Raw genomic sequence first — 22,508 nt, 5'->3', positions numbered from 1 at the left:
TGTAAGCTTGATTCTGACCTCTGTCCCTTAGATAACCTCCTCAGGAGTCAGCGCCGCCAAGATATTAAATAAACCATTTTCTTTTGTCATTTTATAGTTTAGGCCAGATTACCATTTACAGGAGGGCCCATTTTCATCTCCCACTGGTGTAGAGGGACCGCGAGATGGATAAAATGTAACTTACACAGAGCAATGTGAAGATGGCATTAGGATAATGGAGCAGCAGTCAGAGACGTCCCTGCAAAATCGTGCTCATAGTGCTGGTAAATGGCATGTGGATTCAGAGGTAAAAACGGCCAGTGGCCCTGTTGTGTTTCCAGTGTTACTTTGGCGGTGTCTGAGACATCTCGCTCCTCTCCGTTTCCGTGCTTGCTCTGGACCGGCCTGCGTTTCCGTTCCATGTCTGCGTGCCTCAAATCCCACGCTGAATTTAGTGTTCCTTTTTCATGGCCGCATGCGGTAGCAGCTCTGCAGTTCGGTATCGCATGGGGGTTTTCATCAGCAGCAAAATGTCAGGCGGTTCAGCGGGGTGGCTCCTCCGCTGGCGCTGCTGCGTTGCAGCGGGAGAGTTGGGGTAGACAGACACCCCACCACGCTCCCCTCTGCTCCCCTTGAGTCTCTGCTGCCCTCGGATGGCAGCACCCCGCCAGGGTTGGGGGTGCTTGGCTCTATCTTGGCGCTGGTTCCTGTGCAGCACCTCCACCTTCTTCACTTTTCCTCTCTCTGCCTCGAGATCCCTCCGTTCCCCATGTCCGGGTGTGAGCTGGGATCTGCCTGTTCCGGTTTAGTTCACGAGAAGGGCAGAAGCGACAGCGGATGCTGAAATGAGTCCAAGGGAAATACAGCGTGGTCCTTGCGGCACAGTCCCTCTGGCAGAGATAAAACAGTGCTCTCCAAGATACCTATTCTCCAACCTCCTCTTTCAGAGGAGGAGGGGAAATTACAGGCCTCTGATTACTCAGGGAGAAGAGCGCACAACTTCCATCTTCGTAATTTCTTCCACCACAATCAAGCGTTTCAGGGAAAGGGCCTGAAAGCCTGAAACAGTCAGTCAGGGATCTTTCCGCCCGGTTCCTTCCCTGTTAACACACAAGAGGAATAAAAATGAAGGCTCGTCATTGCTCTTATGTTTCGTTTCCAAAAGCACCTCTCCCACCGGGGATCAGGAACTGAGGCTGTCGGGAATGGAAGTACACTCCTTGGGGAAGGTCCCTTTGCTGTTTCCAGGCTGGCTGCGTTCACGCCAAATACCATGAGAGGGTGTCACCAGTAATTCCCACACCGAGCCTGCTTCTTGTACGGGAGCTACAAAAAGCCCCCTTCTCATTGGAAGTGGCCCAGTCTCCCCAGAAAAGATGCCCACGTGCACCTCGCCGCCCCGCAAAACCAACAGCCTGAACCTTCAGTGCTTGCCCGGCCAGGCCCTGGTCTCTTGAAAGGGAGGACAGGGTAAGTCCTATCTCCCTCCCCAAACTCCTTTTTGGAAGCTTCCTCCTTTGCTAACGGTTTTGAAACGTGTAACCAGATATACTAGACACCGTGAACCTCGTTTCGCTGGAGTGACAGTCTCGTGGAAGGAAGTGCCCAGACGTGCACCATGTTAAATGCTGGTGAAAAGCCACGGAGTAACCCCCCTTCCCCTCATCACCGCCACCACCGCCCCCCGCAACCATGTCTATGTATTGCCCCAATTACACTTTGCTTGAAGTGGGCCCCCCAGTTAGGTGCGATATGGGCAGCATCTCTTATTTATTAGAGAATAGTGTCAGCCCTGTGAAACAAAACAAGTAAGTAACTGGTGAAAACAGCTCTGCTAAAATAGAGGACTAGTTCTGATCAGACCGGGCGTGATATGACACGGTGGTTTAAAGCCGCGTAATGCCATTTTCCATTAGAGCTCTTGTTCAAGTCAGGAAGGGGTTTGATCCATTGATGGAAGCTGTTATAAACAGACGAGAAAACCTCATCCATATTTCTCTTGAGATTGTACAAAGCTGACAGTATGCTAGCTGACCACAGTCATCTGGGACTCTCTCACACAAAATAGCCCTCTTTTCATAAATAACAGGATTGTTGTTGTGGTGGACTGAGATTTGCTGTAGAATTCAGTTTTGTCAAACAAACAGCTTCTTCTGGTTTTTAATTCGAGCTATTATAAAGATTCATTTTTCTCTTTGTATCTCATTTTCCTTCCCCTCCTTCTCCCTTCCCTGTTTTTTTTTTTTCTTCCCCTCCATCTGTCTTCAGGATAACTTAAAGCTGTTCATCTGAAACAAAAGACTTGCATGGGTCTGGTCAGCAGTGCCTCTGGATTGAATGGTCACGATTTCAAATCCTGCTTAGGACTAAACTTGGATGAATTCCATAAGCTAATAAGCCAGCGCAGTGTTTCAAATTGATGGAGGTGCTGTCCTCTAGATGAGACATAAAAACAGAGATCCAATCTGCCTGGCAGAGACCCCACAGGACTTATCAAAGACGAGTGGGGGCTGCTAACTGTTTTGCCCTTGTCAAATCCTTACCACCACCACAGCTTCTCTTCCCCGTTCCAAAGCAATGACACTGGACCTTATGAAAATGAGATGGTGAACTTGAAGGAGCCATCCTTTTTCTAATTATTTAAAGCAGTTTGCAGTGTCTGGCAAAAGGGGGAGAGAGAGATAATCCACTCACTTGAAAGTGGAATGACCCTGAATTTCAAAAAGCAAAACAAAAGCGAGCGAATGGTGCCACCATGCTCTGCAGCAGTGACATTATTAAATGATCAGTGAGCTATTAAAGCAGCAACATTTAGTACCTCCCCTAATGACTTGTACTGCTAACTGGTTTCCAAATTGAGATTTTTATTGCCTCCATGCACAGACAGAACAAGACTGTGTCTGTGCTTCTAGAGGCTCCAGCTTAAGCAGACTGTCTACAACAGGATCGATGAATCTTCTCAGTTGAAAACTAGTAACGGCTTATGAGATTCCCCACTCCTAAGTTCCTCTTTTCTTACCAGGGCTGGAAGCTTTGGGGTGTGAGGCTTGGTAGGGATTTTGCAGAGAGCCTCGCATGATTGTTGAATTTCCTAACATCTGTGAAATTTGGCAGAGTTGTGCATAAACAGACTGTTATGAAATCTCCCCAAAACTGCTGATGCCATTCAAAGAGTGAATACTGTGAGAACAGTGTTTCCAGGAGGGGCCTTGGGCACGCTGGTTTCCACTTCCAGGTGGAAATATGGAGCGTGGAGGAACAATAAGCCTACGGAGGAGGAAGGGAGACAAAAGGGAATTGTAGACACTAGTGAAGGTATTCACCCAGAAGTTTCCACTGTGACTCTCCCAAATGGATTTCTACTGTCATATGTAAGCTGAGCTCCTGGGATGGGAATAGCTGGGAAGGGGCTATGGTTCAAGCGAGGTAGGGCGTTCCTGTGGTAAAAGCACAGCATGTGTGATTGCAGAAGGGAAGCCGGTTAAAAAAACAAACAAACCAACCAACCACTCAACAAAAGTGGGTTCTGGTTCTAGTTGCAGTTATTTATGTGCTCGTGATATGTAGGCCGAAGTGGAGTCTGGGTCTTCCATGCACCTGAAATAAATGCAAATGTTACTGCTTTGATTTGTTTTTCTCCATCGGTTCTGCACACGTGTGCCGCCTGCACTTGCTGAGTGAGTCAGGCCATTTCTCGCCCAGGCTAGGTAGTCACAGGGAGAGATGTAGTGATGTTTCTGTTTTTATGTATCAGCTGCCTGATTTCCGTGACAGAAACCGCTCAGCCTTTGCGAAGGCGGCAGGCAGAGCAGTGGGGGCAGGACAGCCTTGAGAGACTATATTAGAACATGCACATTTTTTATCCCATGCTGGTTCGAGTCTCTCTCCATCAGTGCTGACTGCAAGTTGCTCCCAATTTGTGACTTTTCGGTGGCTGAGCGTGGCACAGGTTTGCATTTCCTGTTTCTTCACAGTGTCCGTCTCCCCGTGTGTCCATCCTCCACAAGACGCCTTTGCCTTTCCTGGTAATCTTAGCAAACAGGAGGTCCGCGTGGGCTGCATGTTAAGATTTTCTACACGTTTAGAACTGTAGAAAATTGGGGTGCAGGGCCCTTAGAGGCCCTTCTGTACTTCCTTTTCCGAATTTCGTGCGGGACCACGGAAGGCTATTCTTGTCTGCTGTTGGTTTAACCATTTCTTGAAGACTTCTAGTCTGGAGGTTTCCAGATGTGCAAAGGCAGGTTATTGCAGTGGTTAACTGTCCCTACCTTTAGAAAGCTATTCCTAAGACCTAAGTTCAGCAGTAGAACTGGATTCTTCCAGGTCAGGGTTAAGGTAGAGTTGTAAGGCACCACATAGGAGCTCATGTAGGCACTTCCTTGGCTGCACCCACTCTCATCTAAGGGCTTCCTCCCCCAGGACAGCAGGTCAGGTGTTTCCCACTGTGCAAACACAAGCAACGTAGAGAGACAAAGACAAGGGCAGAGGGGCCATTTCTGGCAGAGGAACCTTCTGAGATTGGCACTGACAAAATGTCCTAGAGACTTTACTGAGTCCAATTACCACTTTATGTCTTTAAAGTGCCGAGTAAATGAAAGAAACTACAAGATCAAGCCGTGTTAGTCTTCTCAATCCCTTAAATGTTTGACAGCCCTCTCCCCTTCTTTCTCGCTTTCTCAGACTACTTTGAACTCTTAACCTTTGCCGCTGCTTTGAGTTCACGTCTGCAGAAACCAAACTACCCCCAGCCACCCCCAAATTCCAGTAACAATCACAAAACACTTTCAAAGCAATGCTGCCCTCCCTGGAATTGATAAACTTTAGGCTGTCTCCAACTTTCTGAACTTTCACGCACGTACGGTTAGTCTCGTCCGTCAGTGCTGGCAGGCTGCAGGGAAGCTCACTCGGTACTGCAGCAGCCGTGAAACAGCCGGTGCTGTTTCACACAACCGACTATCCCTGTCCACCCAGACAACAGCCGTGAACACCAGCTGTTCGGTCTGTGCTGTACTGTTGGGCAGAAGAATATAGATGCCCGCAGCACATATGGCATTAGGATGGCAATGAGCGTATCAGGATAGACCCTGAAAGAGAAGGGATAGATCCATGTAAGCATCCCCGGGCGCAGCAGTGGGAGCTGGAAAAGTGACACCAGATCACCGGAAGGAAAAGCAGCGTCAGGAGTCATCCTCAGCCACTAGATCAGGGCTTGACGGCAGTGCCAGCAGAGCTGATGGCTGGCTTTTTGCAGAACTAGAGCTAAAGACTGAGTCACATCAGTTCGACATCCCCTTTAAATAAATAAATAATTGATAAACAGAGATCTCGCAGTGATGCCTGAACCTGATGTCTCATGCTCACTTGTTTTGATGCGTCTAATGTAAGTGGGCGGGTAATAAAAGCTTCATTTAGAAGCTCGCGTCTTCACAGGCACTGCTGGAAGCCCCTGGGACACTGCGCTTCTGGAATTTTCCTCTAATGGAAACATCAGCAGATAACTATTGATAAAGCAGAACATGCACGCATGCCTGCAAAACGACCCAGCAGTGGTTTATTTTCCTGGACTGGACTGCTGGGTGTCAGATGCGGAGGTGCATTTAGGGTTCCCCAGGTTATGCACCTACCTCAGCTGCTGCATCAGCACTCCTGAAATGGCCATTACGATGGCCATTTGGGGCAGTGCCCTGGAGAAGTATGTGCTTATTGTAGCGTGGGTAGGCATCAGTTCAAAATAGGCAAACAAAGGAGTCCTCAGCCCCCGTAATACAGCTGTGGATAATGGCACCAAATGCGTTTCTCCCAGTTGGACATCGCCCTGCAGATGATAAGCAGGCGCTGGTCAGTACCAGGCCGACCTAGTGCTGACATTTCACACGAGCAGGAGATTCACCCCACGGACACGTTGTCAATGCATTCGCAGGCTACCCAGCTTCTTTTTAGGCAACTAAGCCTTCAGGAAGGTCTGGCTCCTGCGGTCGCAAGCTCTCTGTCGCAGCCTTGATGTGCAGCACCAGCTAACCTGCTCAGGGTCAGCTGGAGGAGGAATTGTGGCTAGTGAGAGAAGAGCCCCCAGAGTCACTGCTGACCTCCTTAAGGTAATCTACTCTCCTTCCAGTTCAGTGATAAAATCACCATTTCAGGTCCTGCATAGAACACAATTAAAAACCAATGTATTTTCCATATAACAGGCTGGGGATCAGTGCTAAACGTTTGGAAGGCTACAGTTTTAATCCCAACCCTAAATTTGTACACTGGGCCATGGCTGGTTCATACCATGACACTGTTGACCTTGTCTCCTGGATACAAGCACAGAAATACTACTTGTATCCAAGCATTTTTAGGTAATTATTTTCCCTGAACATGGAAAATGCAAGGCCCCTTTGGTCCGGTGTATCACTTCACGACCGCCGCAGGGCTCTGCGACCAGGCATGGGGAGAAAGGGAGACTGTTTCCTCCTGCCTGTGGTTTTATGCAGTATCTGCTTGGGAAAACAAGAAGCAAACGAGATGACCCCCACTTTATCTGCTTGCATAAGTCACTTTGCCTGAAGTCTGAGCGCTGTGGGATGGTTAATGTAAAACTTGCTCATGCATCAAATAGCAGTAATTTACCTTTAGACTCTGCTTTTTTATTATTACTATTTTTAATTATTTCAGAAAAAAAAAAAAAAAAAAAAAAGCTCCTTAATTAAAAACTCACAGATATGAAGCTTGGAAGAAACGTGGCCAGGACGTTCTTGGATTACTACAGGCTGAACTCCTTGGTGGAGAGACCACTAACACCTACTCCTAAAAATCGGTAGGTCAGAAAGCAATTTCTCTTGCTTTAGCAGGGCTGCTTTTTTTAATATCTTTCATGACTAAACTTCAGTGCTACTGCATTATGGCTTTATAGTAAGCGTACTAGTCTAACTGTGCTTATTTTATTGAAATTCCATTCGGAAATAAAGCATTTATGATCAGGAAAGATACTTGGTTTATGCCTGAAAAAATATTCAGGGGATTTTGGAGATATCGATATCTTTCCTGAATTCTGTCTGCCCGTACACCAATCTCACACCAGTATCTTTAATGGACTTACCTTTCATTTATCTCCTGAGAGTGAGAGGATAATCAAACCCACTTTATTTTAAAAAGTTTTAATTCTGGAAGTGGAAACTTTTTTTAGTGCTTCAGGAAATTACTGGCAAGCCTGTGCTAAAGGCAGGGTTCTCCCTCTCTCCTCGGACCTGCTGCAACACTGGCAGCCAGGCGGCAGGTTCCTCCTGCTGGCCTGACTGGGGCCCTTTACCTGGGGATCCCCCCCCACCATCGGTCCTTACTCCAGATTTACAATCATTTTAGTGGATGTTTGTCCACAAGGAAGTCTTTTTGGACATGAAGTAAGGGATGGGTGAGCAATGCACAAAAGGGTGAACGGTGGGTTTGAAATGCCCAAGCTCTGATCCCTGCAGTGCTGCTGGCCCTCTGTCTGGCGTGGGCCAACTGATGACCTTTCAGTGTCTCTCAGCATGTGTGAGGAGCAGGGGAGATACGAACTGTTCACTGAGAACCATCATTCCTTGAACAGGCACAGCTGCATAATAACAAGAGGAAGGGAGCAGAGCAGGAACCAGAGCTCTTGTTTCATGGGAAACACCATATTCAGAACTTGCCTCTGGTCTGAGAAAACAGCAATAATACCTCCAAACTCAAAATTTCCAATTAAATGCACTTGGGCCAATTGGAATATTTCATTTGGGGTTCAACTCAGGTTGCCCAGAGAGGTTGTTGAGGCCCCATCCCTGGAGGTGTTCAAGGCCAGGCTGGACGTGGCCTTGGGCAACCTGGTCTGGTGGGAGGTGTCCCTGCCTATGGCAGGGGGGTTGGAACTCGATGATCTTCCAGGTCCTTTCCAACCTAAACCATTCTATGATTCTACAAACTCTTAATAGCACAACCAAATATAATTTATATTTTGCAGTGAAAAAAACAATTCCAAATTGGCAAGGGAGGCAGCTGAGCCTTGAAATTCACTCCCTTCTTCTCCCCACCTTTTTCCCCTCTTAAAAAAGTATCTGTGGAAGCAGCTGCTTGTTTGCAAAGGAACATTTTCCTACTGAAGATTTTCTAGTGATGCGTAAGATGGATGTTACAAATATCAGCCCAGACCATAGAGCAGTTGCTGGAGTTCCTTCTGCAGTCTTTAAAAATCCTCTTGGTGCAGCCATTCTGGCAGTTCCTCCTATATGTGGCCAGAGCCAGCCTGACAGCGTTAGGTGTTTAAACACCCTGCTTTGAGTCCATCTCCCTTTCTCTGTTCGTGATCTTGACACAACAGTTTAGGCTGGCTCAAGGAGGATTGTCAGCGCTGCAGTTCTGAATGCCCTTATCTGCAGAGACCTGCAGGGTTAGCAGAGAAAAGCATCCAGCATCTTCCTCTCCTCCGGAAATTGAATGTATCATTTCTCTCAGACCCCCAGGGGCCACAGCCTCCAAGGCTAAAATCCCACGACTATTACTGAACCTAATTACCACCTGACAGCAAAGTGCTTTTCCATAGCATCATTCAGTTACCTCATCAAAAGGAATGTTTGTTTGCTTTCTTCATTTTAAATTAAAGAACCCCTGACAGTGGTAACTGAAGCATTTTAATCTCATCAAATATCCATGTCCATCTCTATAGAGACAGCCATGCCAGCAGGGAAAGATACACATCTATAATCGGGTTGCACAGGGCAAATTTCTCTCGTTCCCCCACCAGAGTCTTAATGGGGTGAGGGATACTCTGTCTGGGGAGTGCTCCCTCACAGTAAAATCCTAAATACAGTAAACGTTCAGCCCAAAGCCAACAGATGTTTAAGGAATAGATTTTTAAAGATTCATGTTGTTAATTTCCTGATAGCTTTCAAATACCAGCTTTTCTCTGTAAGTAGACAAATGCCTTTTATTTGTATCCTGGGCTTTGTCACCTGACATTTGATCAGAGCCTGTATATATAGAAAATGTACATCAATGAAATGAAATTGTTCTTTGAAGCTGTCGTGTTAACTGCAAAAGAAAATCTTGCAAACTGCCGGGAAACAGAAGGGAGATGGCTGTGGCTTTAAATACGCCTTGGCTAGGCAGTGGCACCAGGAAAGGATTGGAATATGTGAAATGATACTAAATATCTGTGTAATCAGGACTAATTATATGGCATGGTTATTAGCTTGAAACAGGACATGTTGTGCCCACAGTTTATGAAAATGTATTAAAACATTACCAGATTCCATTGAAAGAAAGCTGCAGAGTTAATAAATGAGTAAGGGACAACTAATTGGCTGCTTTGTCCCAGCCTACTCCAGGCAGAACGATTTCTGTTTGAGGGAATTAGTGCAGCCAAAATGTGTTATAACGGCAGCCCTGGAAATAGCAACAACCTGCAACACTTCCAGAGCTCATCTGACTGAAGGATCTTAAAGAAGGAAATGTTTATGTTGGTATCACCATGTTGCAGAGAAGAAAACTGAGGCGTAGAAAGGGAGAGACGGTGCTGAGTCGGGAATATGGCTGATAGCCAAACTCCGGCCCCTTTACAGAGATCAGTCCACGCACTCAGGCTGTCTGACGACAGCCGTCCTAGAGCATAGGCAATGGGGGCAGTTCAGTGGGAACTGAATTAGGATCATCTGGAGCAAGGGGCAAGAACTGATGCGACAGCTCTGGTTCCAGAACCAAGGTTGAAGCCGGGGCTAGGCCACCCTCTGCTGTCCCGTACGCTTGGAATAATCCAAGAGGGAAAGAGGAATACCTGTACCTGTGTAGGTGCTTACATGTCTGTAAGTGAATCCAACTGGTCAGCTGGACCTATGGTTAAATTCCACCTGCCCTTGTCCACAGAAGCCCCTGGGCACGTGTCACCTGTAGATGGGGCCTTCAGCTCCTCGCTATGTGGAACTGTGCCCAGCACCCTCGTAGGAGTCAGGCTCCACCGACTTCCCAAGAGGCCACCATGAAAGTCAGGTTAGGTCTGGAGCCCTCACGTATTTGCTGAGCCTGCTGGGGGCCAGGGGGGTAGTAGGGGTTATCTGTTTTGTCCCTGAGTAGTTGGTTGATAGAAATGAATCTTGAACGCATTGTTGTGGTGGTGGTCTCTGAAGGGTTGGGATGAGCCTGGGTGCACCCAACTCTTCCCTGGGCAATCCTCTTCCATCCCAACATGTCCTCACCAGCAAGAGGAGGCATTCACAGTTGCAAGGCATAGAAATCAAGCTTAGAGGCTTCTGCTCCCTCTGTAACTGAAGGAACCTCTGGGGGAACCTCATGGGTTATTCTCCAGTGTCCCCTCCCTCCCACCACAGCTCATCCAGTCCCCCACAGGACCCTTCAGCCCCTTCTCTCTTACTGAACTTCCTCCAACCTTGCCCCGATCCTGTGGGAGCCCGGCCCAGTGCCCATGCAGTGTTTCCCACAGCCTGCAAGGGAAGGTCAGGACTTGTTTCAAACAGTAACCCCAATGTGACCTGCAGTCCTCGTCGTGAGAAGACCCCGCGGTGCCAAACAAATGCTCGGTTCAGAAAGAAAATGCCCATCGTTATCAGCATGCTAAGCAATTATTTTCCTGAAGGTGATGTGTCTGCGGCAAGATAGGAAAGCATCAGTGACTCAGCTGGGGAGGGCAGGAAGGTTAGAATATTTTTCTATGCGAGCTAATGAATTAAAAGCCTTGCTGAAAATGCTGGACGTTCTCTGGAGTGAACAAGCCCGTAGGCCTATGAATTTCTAACAGAGTAAAAGAGACCTCAGTGCTGCCTACAGAAGCTGCTGGAGAAGAGAGCGCTGCCACTTAGACATGCTTCAGAGAGGCTCAGGAAAGTCCACCCTGGACATAAAGATGTCTCTCTAAGGTTGGGTTAAGTGGGCACCGAGCAGGAGAGCGCAGTGCAGAAAGGGGCTGTTGGGTGGCAATGAAGGTTCATGCCCTTCCTCTCCTCTTGTTACTGTCCTTTTGTAAGCTGCTCGATGACCAACAAACTCTGCTCTCACTGCACTCACTGGAAAGTGTTTGAGTGGGGCTCCCTTTGATGCCGCCGGTGGCACAGGGAGCTCTTCCTCTTGCTGCCTCTCTGTCCTGCACTCACCTCTTCCTACTTGTGCCAGAGTAAAGGTTAAGATTGCTTGGGTCGAAAGTGAGAAATGTCCTCCGCTGAAATCTTTGGTAAAAGGTGAAAAAATTTGAAGAGGTTAAGAGAAAACAGAATACAGGCGTTACAGAGAATGGTTAAGGCTGGAAGACAGAATGTTTGCCGGAAAATTTGCAAACGCCAGTCACCTTGCGCTGCCTTAAGTCCACCCCTTTGCCCATGTCAGTGTTGCTCTTTTCTTTCGCTCCTGACTCAGTGGCTGCGCAGCAGAGCTGTGCTCTGGCCCAGCATCACCAGAGGAGCCATTGCCTCTTTAACCACTGATTTTTTTTTTTTTTCTGAGAGCCACCAGTTCCATGTTTCTTATTTTCTGGACGCAGTGGAGTTCAAATTACAGAAGCGCTGAGTGCTTACAGCTCTGGCTGAGGTTAGGGGAGTTGGGCTTTGAACAGATACAGTGTGGATACCCTGAAAAATCCCACCTGGGCTTCGCTAGCAGAGCATTCTGCAACTCACGTCTACACCACATTTTCCTAGGTAAAACCCAGGCTCTCTGCTCACAGGGGTGTTGGAAGATAAAATTCCTTCCTGTGTGGGATGCTCTCAGTTGCTGCACCGATACACATGAGAGAAAAGTCCAGGAGATGATGAATAATTCTGTCCAAGAGCAAGAATTTGATGGCACGCGGCAAATAATGCCTGGGGCCACACCCTGAACAGAAAAAAAAGGACAGAAGAAAATATTGACTGGCCCTTCATTAATTGCTGTCTGTCCATCACGCCCTGAATGAAGCAGCAGTCTTGTTGAAGAAAAAGTAGGCTGTGATGAGGTAATTAAAGCCCGCATCAGAAGGCATATCCGCCAGGAGGTTGAATTAAAATTGCTCTGACAGCCTTTATTCTGGCAATTCCTCCTTTTGCTGCTTGACTTTGCAGCCTTAATGATGATGTATGAGTTCACAGCTGCGTATCCAACAGGCTGGGTAGGCCCACGGGACTGTCCTGTCATCCTTGGTGGTGATGGGTACCATTATCGGCATCACTCTGTGCGGAGCTGGGGAACGTCTTGCCATGTATGGGCACAGTCTGATGGAAGGCACTTCTGCCAGGACAAGTCAGCCTTTCAAGTTTTCAGCTCCATCTTGACACTAAAGAGCTGTGTCCGGAGGTTGTATGGTCTTTATGGGCTCAGACTGACGCCATCCCATGGATTTGCTGCTTTCTGGCATGTGCTGTGTGGGGGTTCTTCTGTCCCACTGGGTCTGCGATGTTCTTCCCAGTCCACCTCTTACCGTGTTTCAGAAAAATTCCTCTCTACACTTTTAAGACCTGCCTTCAGGATTTTTGAGGTTTCTCCTACATCTGGTAGTGCTTTCTTTGACCTGGCCATGAGTGAGATGACAGCTGAGACTGAAGCGAACTGGGAGTGAAGTCTCCTGTCTTCTTTATGCATATGGCTGCTTCTTGTCATTCTCTAGGGGCTCTGTTTGCTGCCATCCCCAGCTCACTTCTCCCAGACTTAAATCACTGTCTTGTCATCTTTTCCCCCACCATTTTGAGTGGTTAAGAGGAGAACAGAGTCTAATAAACAGAAAAAATAAAAAGTGGATGTCCTAGAAAGAGTTATAAACTTTGTCAGGGCAACAACACCCTAGACCAAATTTTATCTCAGTGCAACCGAGATCTGAAATATTCCACCGCTTCCAGGGCACAGTAGCACTGCAATGCTATGGAAGTGAGAGAGAGGAAAATCTGCCACCCTTTCTTTTTTTCTCACAGCTTCTCTCACATGGAAGGAGATGCTGCTGTCCATCTTTGAGCCATTCATCCCTTGGGCTCTGGGGACAGGGCATAGGTATGTGTTAGCACAGGAAAATATAGTCCAGTTAGCAAACCGGTTTGAATGAAGTGTCTGTGCGGGCCAACCAAACCACACGTTCTCCAACACGGACAAGGAGACAGCTCAGACTTCAGCTGCACATTTCAGCCACTGCTACTAAGAGCAAGTGCAATGTCTCCATATTTGTGGTTTTGATGTTTGTTTGTTTGTTTGTTTTTTTTAATTATTGCAAAATAAAACTGATTTGGGTCTTCAAGGAGGAGTTCCTCAAAGCAATCCTGAAGACATCTGCAGTTCTGGCCATTCCCCTTGCCTACAGAGGATACACGCAAGCTCCTCACCTCCCCAGGCTACTTGTAACATCAGCAGCTCACCCTTCTACACCCCTGAGTCACCAAAGGGACTCCCTGAAAGTCCCAGTGCACCAAAACGGTGCCAGCATCATAAGCGCTACTGTGAGAATGCCTCTTGAATAGCGCAGACGCAACAAAGTAAATGGTTTGTTCCCCTTCCTCCAGTGCTGCTCCAGAGAAAGGTCAGCAAAACTGCTTATAATTCATAGAGAAAGGAGGAAATTAAATGAGGGTAGAAAAAAAGAGACTCAGCTCCAAAACCCTCCATCGCCATCCCGGCTCCCTTGGAAAGGAGGATTGCAACCTGCCTCAGGGATTTCACCAGGACCTGCTCCATGGGTGCCCTATAGCTGTGTCGCTTTTATAGGGACAAGTGGCACCAGACTGTATTTAAGTCTTCCTAATGTCACTGGCAGGGCCGGTCAGGGCTGCAGCGGGGCATGATCCCACCAGCTAGCACAGGAACGCCGCCTGGCAGCCAGAGCCTGCAGACTGTCTTAGCTGGCTCCCTGCACTTTCAAAAAGTGCAAAGCTCATGTAAGTCTCTAAAAAAAACCCTCTTGCTTCATCCTTCCACATTGGCCGGTGCTCCTTTAAAAGGAAAATTAAAAAAAAAAAAAAAACAACAAAAAAACAAACAAAACAACAAACTGCTGAGGAGTCAAACAACTTCAATGTGATTTCCAGGGCTGTAAATTGCATTAGTAATGGGAGCACTACTATGGCTCCAAGGCAAATTATATGTTTTGCCTCAAAAATTAATTTTTGTTTTTTACCCCCTTCTCTATTGGTAATTATAATCTGTCAGCTCACTCCCACACACGTCTGCACGTTTTATGCAACTCTTGATACTTGTAGCTGCCATTAAAGAAAACCTTTCAGGTTTTCAATGGTGACACATTTGCGTGGGTTCAATGAAAAGGATCCACTTGCCGAGCTTGGGGAGCTTTGCAGTGCTTGGCCGGCTCCCAGCAGAGGGCTCACCAAAATACCACATTACAACAATTACCTTGTCAAGCCCTTGGGAGCCAGAGCGCCGGCTGGAAGGATTTTACCCTAGATTTAAGCACGCACACACTAAAGCACATGCAAAGAGCCAAATACACCTCCGGCTCGGTCCTGTGTTCAGACAGTCTCTGAACAGAGGGTATGTAAAAATACTTCATGAGTAGCCCCGGGAGCCAGTGCGCCTCACGGGTGGCCCAGCAGGAGCAAATAATCTGCATTACTGTATGAAGTAGATTGGGTCCATGTTAACAATCCCTTTCAAAACGAAGGTGCTGTCAGCTGATTTAATTTAATTTACTCTACCTTAATTTACTTTTGGAAATGAGCTAAATGAATAAATTGAATTATGGCTGCTTTAACTCTGAAGGAGCATATCCACATAGGAGCTTACTGTGGTTTCACTAATCAGCTTTACATTTACACCCTAAATGTATTTGGATTAGCTCTCACAGGCATCCTCATATAGATACGCCTGGAGATACCCACCTGCTTTCCTTTTCCTTCCTTGGGCTTCTTGTTCCGAGGCAGCCAGGGCTCAGAAAGCAGATTTGCAGCATCTGTGTTATTTCATGCCTCAGCCCTGTTCTGGATTCTCCCTGTATTTCTGAAGAGCGGGACAGAGCGCTCTGCTCTGAAAGCAGAGACAGCTGCTATGCGTAGGGTGGGTCAACATGGGTAACGGCTGATTAACATGATGGCACCTTAATCCCAATATCATATTGCTAACTTAAACAAGCTCAAGAGATGGTCATTTTCTGCTAGCATCTCATCGGGTAAGTGCAACCCATTGTTATCCTGCGGCTCCTTAGGAAACAGGAGGATGGCAGACAAACCAAAGCCTCTTCCCATCCTCTCTGCAGCTTCCTGCTGCAGGGTGAGTAAAGACGCACAACGACGGCTGGGACTGAGCCACGTACGTTGCTGGTAACTGTGGCTACTTCTCCTTCTCTTGTGTGATAATGCAGTTCTAGTTAGAAGCTAATTATTCCTGCCTCTGTTCACTGTGTCCTTGGCGAAGCAGGTGTGCCTTGCCGCAGTGAGCTGGGGAAGGAGGGCAGGAACCGAGAGATGGACGACAAGTAGCAGGATACCTTCTGCGGCAGAGGGAGAGACATCTGCAAACTCTCCTGGGGAGCAGGCTCTAATATGATGCCTTCTTGTCGTGGTTTAGGCTGGGTTCCCACCAAATGAACGACAGATGCTCTCTTTAACCTCCCTCCCTTCAGAGATCGCTGTTATCAGCTGGGCCGTTTGAGTCGTGGTTTTTTTTACATCTGAAACTTGTCAGAGAAGTTCAGAGAAGTGAGAAAGAGAATAAGAGAGAGAGAGCGCACACTCCTCTATAAGCAGCATGGACCAGCTCCTGCATTCAGAAAGGCAGGGCCACAGGGTATAGACCTGATGAGATTTCCAGGTAGCGCTGGGCTTCTCCATGCACCACATTAGTGGGGTTTGTACGGCCCAGAAATCATAATCTGATGTAATAGGTGGGTGGTCACCTGGCAAGCATGACTTTGTGCTCACTTTCTGGAAATAGGCACTGGTGACCGCTTGGAATAAAAAAAAAAAAAAATCAAGCCTGTGGTAATGGCTGAGGATTTCTGACCTTTGCTCTAACATTTCAGATTTGTTTTTATTGCTTCTAATTGGCCTTGCTTTGGAGCACACACATTATCTAACTGCCAGGGCACTGGGTATCACTATCTGCTGGGCCATTTGATTTGTGTTTTTTGTTTTTTTTTTTTTTTTTTTACGTTTGAAACTTGTCAGACATTCCCAGAAAATACTGCGCTCCCCTTGCAGTGTCAAATACGGGCCTGGTTAATTGTGCATCCCTGAGAGTAAAGCATTTGAAGTAATCAGGCATTGATTGTTTAGCTGCGACGGGCGCAATGGAAACGTGTCTCCTCTGTATGGAGGGGAAAGTGTAAAAATTAGATCAGCAGCTACATGACAGCAGCCAGATTTCTCGGTTTCAGGGATCAGAGGTTAGCCATTTTCCAGCCTTGATGATTCATTTTTGATCCCGCTCATGTGGCCTGTATAACTTTGTTTTCTCCTCCCTTTGCAATTTAAACACAAATTCTCTTCTATTTTGGCCCTCTTTAATGCACTAGCTGCAAAGTCACTAATTCAAATCTATTGCTCCCCACCTCAACTTGCTTCACCGGGTGGAAACAAAAGTCAAGAAATGTGTTCGTGAAAGAGCTCGAAATACCACAGTGGCACAAGGGTGCCTGTGGTGGTGGCCTTGTAAAGCTCAGCTCATCTAAAACGTTAGCCCGGTTTGCACATCTGCTGATTCACTTTAAGACCGTTAAGGTTTAAGGTTTCCTAACAATTCGAAATCCAGATACAGTTGCTTTGGAGTGGACACGTATGGTCCATTTGGAGTGGATGAGAGAGCTACAGGAAGCCAGAGGAATATCCTCATTTTGCAGAACGTAAAGAGGAGCATCGCTGGAAACACCGAGATGTTAGACCTCAATGTGAATTATGCATCTGCTGTATTTAGATAGAAGCAATTTTGCTGTTGAAATCAGAGGTTGGCATTTTTTTCCCATGAGGTTCTGTAACTCAAAATTGTGTTGAGATCAAGCATGTAGTGGGGTTTTTTTTAGCTGTAAAGGTGAATGTATTCAGATTATTCAAGTGGTGATTTTTTGGATGTACAATTAGTTGACTGAGAGATGTGGTATAAATTTGGTATTGTAATTGCTATGCCTCTGAGGTTTCAATTTGCAAAACAGTTTGCACGGCTGCAAGATATAACTGTTGTATGTGTGATGAGCATGCAGCAGAGTTGTGATTTGATCGTGACTGTCTGTCAATTGGCCGTATGTCCAAAAAAATCACTTTGTCACAAGTACCTGATGTGAACAGAGTGGTCGATACTCACAATCATTTCAGTGGGTGCCTGGGCGGCTGCTAAAAAAAGCCAGCGTCTAAAAATCCCACCTGTGAGCGCTGTTAGACAGGATTTCTCTTCTCTGTGTTACCTCCCAAGGAAGGAGGTTTAAGACCATTTTTGTCCCTTTGCACGTTTCATATTATATTGTTTCCTCCACTTGCAGAGAGGAGAATGGGAATGATGTTCGGCAGCTCCTCTCCAGTGGACTGGGCGAGGGGGCGCAGAGAAATCCGTGTCCGTAGGGGAGAGGCAGCCCCAGCGCGGCCAGGAGCCGAGCGTCCGGCGCTGGCTCTGCCCCCCGGGCAGGCAGGCAGGCTGTCAGCAGTGACACGGGCAGTGCCGATGCCGCCCCAGGGCAGGGGATGGATTGACTGGCTGGCTTTCCCATGTTTTGCGTGATTTCTCCATTCGGTCCACAGCTGCTGCTGTGTTCGGGTCTCCAGCGTTGTCTAGGAACTTGTCAATGTAATTATACGCAGAACCAGAGAAACCGCTTGTTCTCACTTCGGTGTGCCTCTCAGGTCTCCCTCCCAGGGTCCTAATTTATTTATTTTTGTCTCAGTGTTTCTCTCTTCAAAATGCCCCTGTGCCTTAGGTTGGTGCTTGATCTGTGGAGATGCAGTAGATGCTGAACTGGTGGCAGCTGTGACGGCAGTGGGGAGGGGAGGCCTAGTGGAGGTGAAGCCCTCTAAGCCTTGTGCCCCATTGGCCCCTACGCTATTTCAATTCTTTCAAAATGTATTTTGAAACCTCCTTCTGCAAATAAAAGCAGAAGCATTGACAATCATCCACCTGCGTGGTGGGGAATGCAGGTTTAGAGGGGTCCAGTTCCTCAGTGAGTCAGGGTGGAGAGATCAGGAAACCTGGGTTTGCATCTCAGCTATTTTCATAGAATCATCTAAGTTGGAAGGGACCTTGAAGACCGAGTCCAACCATTAACCTAACACTGCCAAAACCACCACTAAACCATGTCCCTCAGCACCACATCTACCCGTCTTTTAAATACCTCCAAGGATGGTGACTTAACCACTTCCCTGGGCAGCATGTTCCAATGTTTGATAACTCTTTCGGTGAAGACACTTTTCCTAATATCCATCTTAAACCTCCCCTGGCACAACTTAAAGCCATTTCTTCTTGTCTTGCTCCTTTCAGTTCTCCCCAAGTCTGCTGCATGGCCTTCAGTAAGTCACTTCACTTTTGGTGACATGGCTATGTGACTTCCTAGGTTTTCCCCTTCCTAGCATTTGTGTCTCAGTAGGAATTCATACAATGGTTTAGGTTGGAAGGGATCTTGAAGATCATCGAGTTCCAACCCCCCTGCCGTAGGCAGGGACACTTCCCACTAGACCAGGTTGCTCAAAGCCCCATCCAGCCTTAAACATCTCCAGGGATGGAGCTTCCACAACTTCCTGGGCAACTGGTACAGCACCAACACCAGCTTGGCTTGGGTCTCCAGCTGCCGTAGCAAACATAGGTAACTGATATTAGAAGGAGAAGACTGAGTGCTGAAAGAGTAGATCAGGCACAAGTAGACGACCATTTGTGTCCTGCCATAGCAATGGGGGGCGAGTGAACAAAATGAGCAGGGCATGGCAGGTACTGGGGCGGGGGCCAGGAGCTGTCTGAGTGGGCACCCCAAGGGCTCATCAGAGCCCCTTGTTTGGTGTGAACAAGGCTGACAGTGCAGTTTGATTTCTTTCTGCTGCATGGGAATAGATAGTCAGGTTTTGCTGTTTTTTACAAAAGAGAAGCCATCAAAAGGTATATGTGCTTTTACAGCCGCAGCAGAGCCAGCTTGGTGAGGGGAGGTAATTCATGTTCTGCGAATATAAGTGGGAGATGCAGCACCACAGGGTTGGAGCTTGGTATGCGCAGGGGATGATGATGGCTGCTCAGAGCTGATGCTGCTTGGGGCGAGCGTGGAGGGACCCTGCTCTCCACCGGCACTCTGCGGGCAGGGTTGTAGGGCTGCCTTGGCTTCCAGTGGGCGGCCAAGAGGTGGTTCCTCTGGCTCCTGGTCCCAGCGTTTGGCTCAGAGGCACCTTTGCAGTGCTAGTGTGACCCGCTGGTGCTGGTAGAGGGATGTGAAGCAAAGTTCTCTGCTCTGCGATGGCCCGGTGCTGGCCAAGCCACCCTGAGAAGCGAGGGATGGTGCTGCAGGACCTGCAGCCCCTGTCATTCAGCCTCTCGATCAAAGCCACATGTCTGGGTACAACGGTGTGAGTTGTGCCACTTCTTCCCAGGCCTTGCCCTGCCCAGCAGCTAAACACACCAGGGCTGAGGCCGACCGCTCGCTTGTGCCCATCTCGCTGTGAAACACAAGTGTGCCAGGACCCAGAGGGAGGAGAGGTGGCGAGGGCGCTGGGCTGTGAGATGGAGGATTTTAATTAAGGCCTCTGAGCAACGAGGCTATATAAGTAAATAGAATAGAAATGTTACAGGATTAACTGATAATAAAGGATAGAGATTTACTTTTCCTTAAAGTAGCAAACATTCATCGTGCACGCCGTAAACACACACCCAGCAGCATTTTGTCTGGGAAACAAGTAGTGAGATTTCTCAGGAGCCAAAGCATTACGAAGTAGGTCTGTTCCCCCAGAGAAGCTGCGGGAAGCCGAGGAGCTGTTTCTGCGGTGCTGAGTTGTGAGGAGCTCAGTTCTTAGCCCGTGAGCTCCTGGGGTGTCACTGCCAAAGTACTTCGTGTCTCGCGTAACTCTGCTCCTTTGGAGGTCAGTAGTTAAACTCCCACTGCTCTGCTGGGAACGTGGCCTGAAAGGGGCACTGGAAACACCACACTCCAAACTACAGTGACAATTGAAGTTTTGCATGACTGTTAGATAATTGGAGTTAATGGGCACGGTGAAATGGCAGTATCACATTGGACTCTTTGCAGGCACTGGTCTGCGTGCTGGAAGCACTGGCATCATGTGTTGGGCGATGGATGTTCCCTGGCCACGCAGCGGGAGTCTGTCAGTGAGGAGTTTGGCCCCAGCTGTGAACCCCCCTGGCAGTGGGGGCAATCCAGACCCGTGAATCCAGCTGTCCTGTGAACGGTACATGCCCCAGAAGGAAATAATCACAGCGATACGAGGGCTGTTAATGAGCAGAAATGAAGTGAAACGTTTCAGGCGTGTGGGAGCCACAGTGAGGAGAAAACAGTTGTGAGTGCATTACCCGAAAGGAAGCGGTGGGGCCCTTCTCCTGGAGATCTCGGAGCTAGCACAAGCCCTTGAAGTCTCCTGGAAGGACTAACCCTGCTCTGGCCAGAGGAGGATGGCACCAGCTGGTCTTTAACCATCTCTAATTTGTCTCGAGCTGCCAAAGCCTTCCTTACAGATGCACTTCACTGTGAGACTTTACACATGGCTTCTCCTCAGAGCACACCCCCCACGCGGCTTACCTGCTGCTGAAACACCGCCGTGTTTCACAATACCTGTCCTCTCTTTCTCTCTCTTCCTTTGGCAGGAAGGAAAAACTGCCGCTTTTTAAATGCACAACCCAGCGGGGCCAAGGGAACAGCCATGCCGGCGGCAAGCCAGAGAAGAGGAGCCAGGCGCATCTGAAGGACCAGTCTCTCTCCACGCGATGAGGAGAGGAGAGGAGAAGGAGAGGAGGAGGAGGAGGAGGAGGAGGAGGAGGAGGAGGAGGAGGAGGAGGAGGAGGAGGAGGAGGAGGAGGAGGAGGAGGAGGAGGGCTGGTCTGCAGGGTGAGGCGGAAGAGCACATCAGGGTCTGGAACCGATAATGTTTCTCTTTTTTTTTCCCAGACAAGTATTTCTAAGATAACAAATAGTCCAAAGGGGAAAGAGGGAAAGGGAAATTAGCTAGAAATTTTACTATTGATTCTTTTTTATTTATAGATGGTAAATCAATTTCAGGACTTTTCTTTTTTTTTTTTTTTCCCCTTCATCTCTGGGAAAAAAAAAAAAAAAGTGACCCAACAGGTTTGCAAAAATCATTTGCAGGGGCTGAAAAGCCATTTGTTAAAATGAGAAAGCCTCCCCTTCCTCCACCAGCCTCGACTCTCTCTCTTTAAAGGGGTAATCCATACGATGAGCTAATGAGGGAGTCCTGGCTCCCCTGCTGCACCATGTGATGTCTCCCCTTTTAGTGTCAGGCTCAGAAGCTCTTATGCCAATTGCATGTGCTAGCCCTGTTAGCTTGCATTAAGAGAGCCTGATAAATAGCTTCTGGGAGTCAGGCAGGCGCTCCTCGGTGTGCCGTTTATCATCCGCTGCATGGTTAGGTTTTTTGCTCTTCTATCAAATCATTTGAAGAAAGGGGTCATATGAGAAATGTTACTGTCGGGCTGCAGGCATGAAACTCGCCGCAAGACCTGTCTAACAGGCAGGAAGCGTGGTCCTCCAGCAAAAACTGGTTGGGGTCTAGAAAGACTGGACTTCCCAACAGATGCATGACTGAGGCAGTGTGAGGTAGGGGTAGTGCTGAAAGGGATTAACAAAGAGTGCTGTGCCGCTCCTGTAAAAAAAATCCCAAGTGTAACCTCGCCACCTTCCCATTACATGGACAGCTATGAAATCTCTGCCCAAAGTCACTGTCGTTCAGCAGTCTTGTCTCCTGTGTGGTGTGACTAATTGGAACATCTGCCAGGGATGTGGATTTGAAGCACAAGATTAGTGGTTCTCAAAGTGAAAACTAAAAGAGGGTGACCCTAATGGGAGTCTGAGTGTCTCCCAGGGGATGAGGAGGGAAAGTGCACTAAGAAGTGCCTCTTGCCAACCCATCGGAAGCCTTGGGAAGGAGCCTTTTCTTCCCTGTCTTCTGCTAGGAGTTAGGCTGCAAAGGAGAGTTGGAGGAGAAAAGTTGCCGAGATAGAAAGGATGAACCAGACTGAGGGTGAAGAAAGACGTCTAAAACAAGACTGAAAGCTCCTCTTGGTGTGGGGTAGCCCTAAAGAAGCAGTAGTCCCGACACTCTGTCCTCTAGTAAAAGAGCTGGGTCAGTTGCTCCTCTCTTCTTTCCCAGGACTTGAGCACCGTGTAATCTAGGAATGGAGTCAGACTCAGCTGGGTCCTCACGCTGGCCTGTGTGTGAGAACACATCCTGGGGATAAATGAAAAGGTATGAGAAAAACTGAGAATTATAAGCTAAAATAGACTTTCCGGGTAATTGAAATTTATTGTCCCTTGTGAAAGTACTCCCCGATTCTTCAGCAATGGAGACCCGGCTGCAAGGCCTCAGCACGATCAATGCTGAACGAAGGTGTGATCCTAGGAAGAACAGAGAGCAGCTTAGGATGCATTGATGCAGCCAGGAACCTAGTAGGCCCTCATGTGTGCTCATCTGTCTTTG

The 22,508-nt window shown here is 47.9% G+C and overlaps 1 protein-coding gene across 1 annotated transcript in view; it reads left to right on the top strand.

Moving 5' to 3' along the window:
* Window positions 1–20,785, top strand: part of LOC309672808 (BEN domain-containing protein 5) — a gene marked incomplete at both ends in the record, with an annotated part of 984,871 nt that extends 964,086 nt beyond the window's left edge. Inside the window, 2 exons of the mRNA XM_082484407.1 lie at window positions 6,682–6,778; window positions 20,662–20,785. Coding sequence (XP_082340533.1) covers window positions 6,682–6,778; window positions 20,662–20,785 — 221 coding nt within the window. The remainder of the gene's footprint in view (window positions 1–6,681; window positions 6,779–20,661) is intronic.
* Between the last annotated feature and the right edge of the window lie 1,723 nt (window positions 20,786–22,508).

The sequence above is a fragment of the Vanellus vanellus genome (genome assembly GCF_965231255.1).
Source record: "Vanellus vanellus genome assembly, chromosome: 5".
Lineage (NCBI taxonomy): Eukaryota > Metazoa > Chordata > Aves > Charadriiformes > Charadriidae > Vanellus > Vanellus vanellus.
The sequence above is the reverse complement of the archived record's forward strand: the minus strand, read 5'-3'. Positions and strand labels throughout refer to the sequence as shown.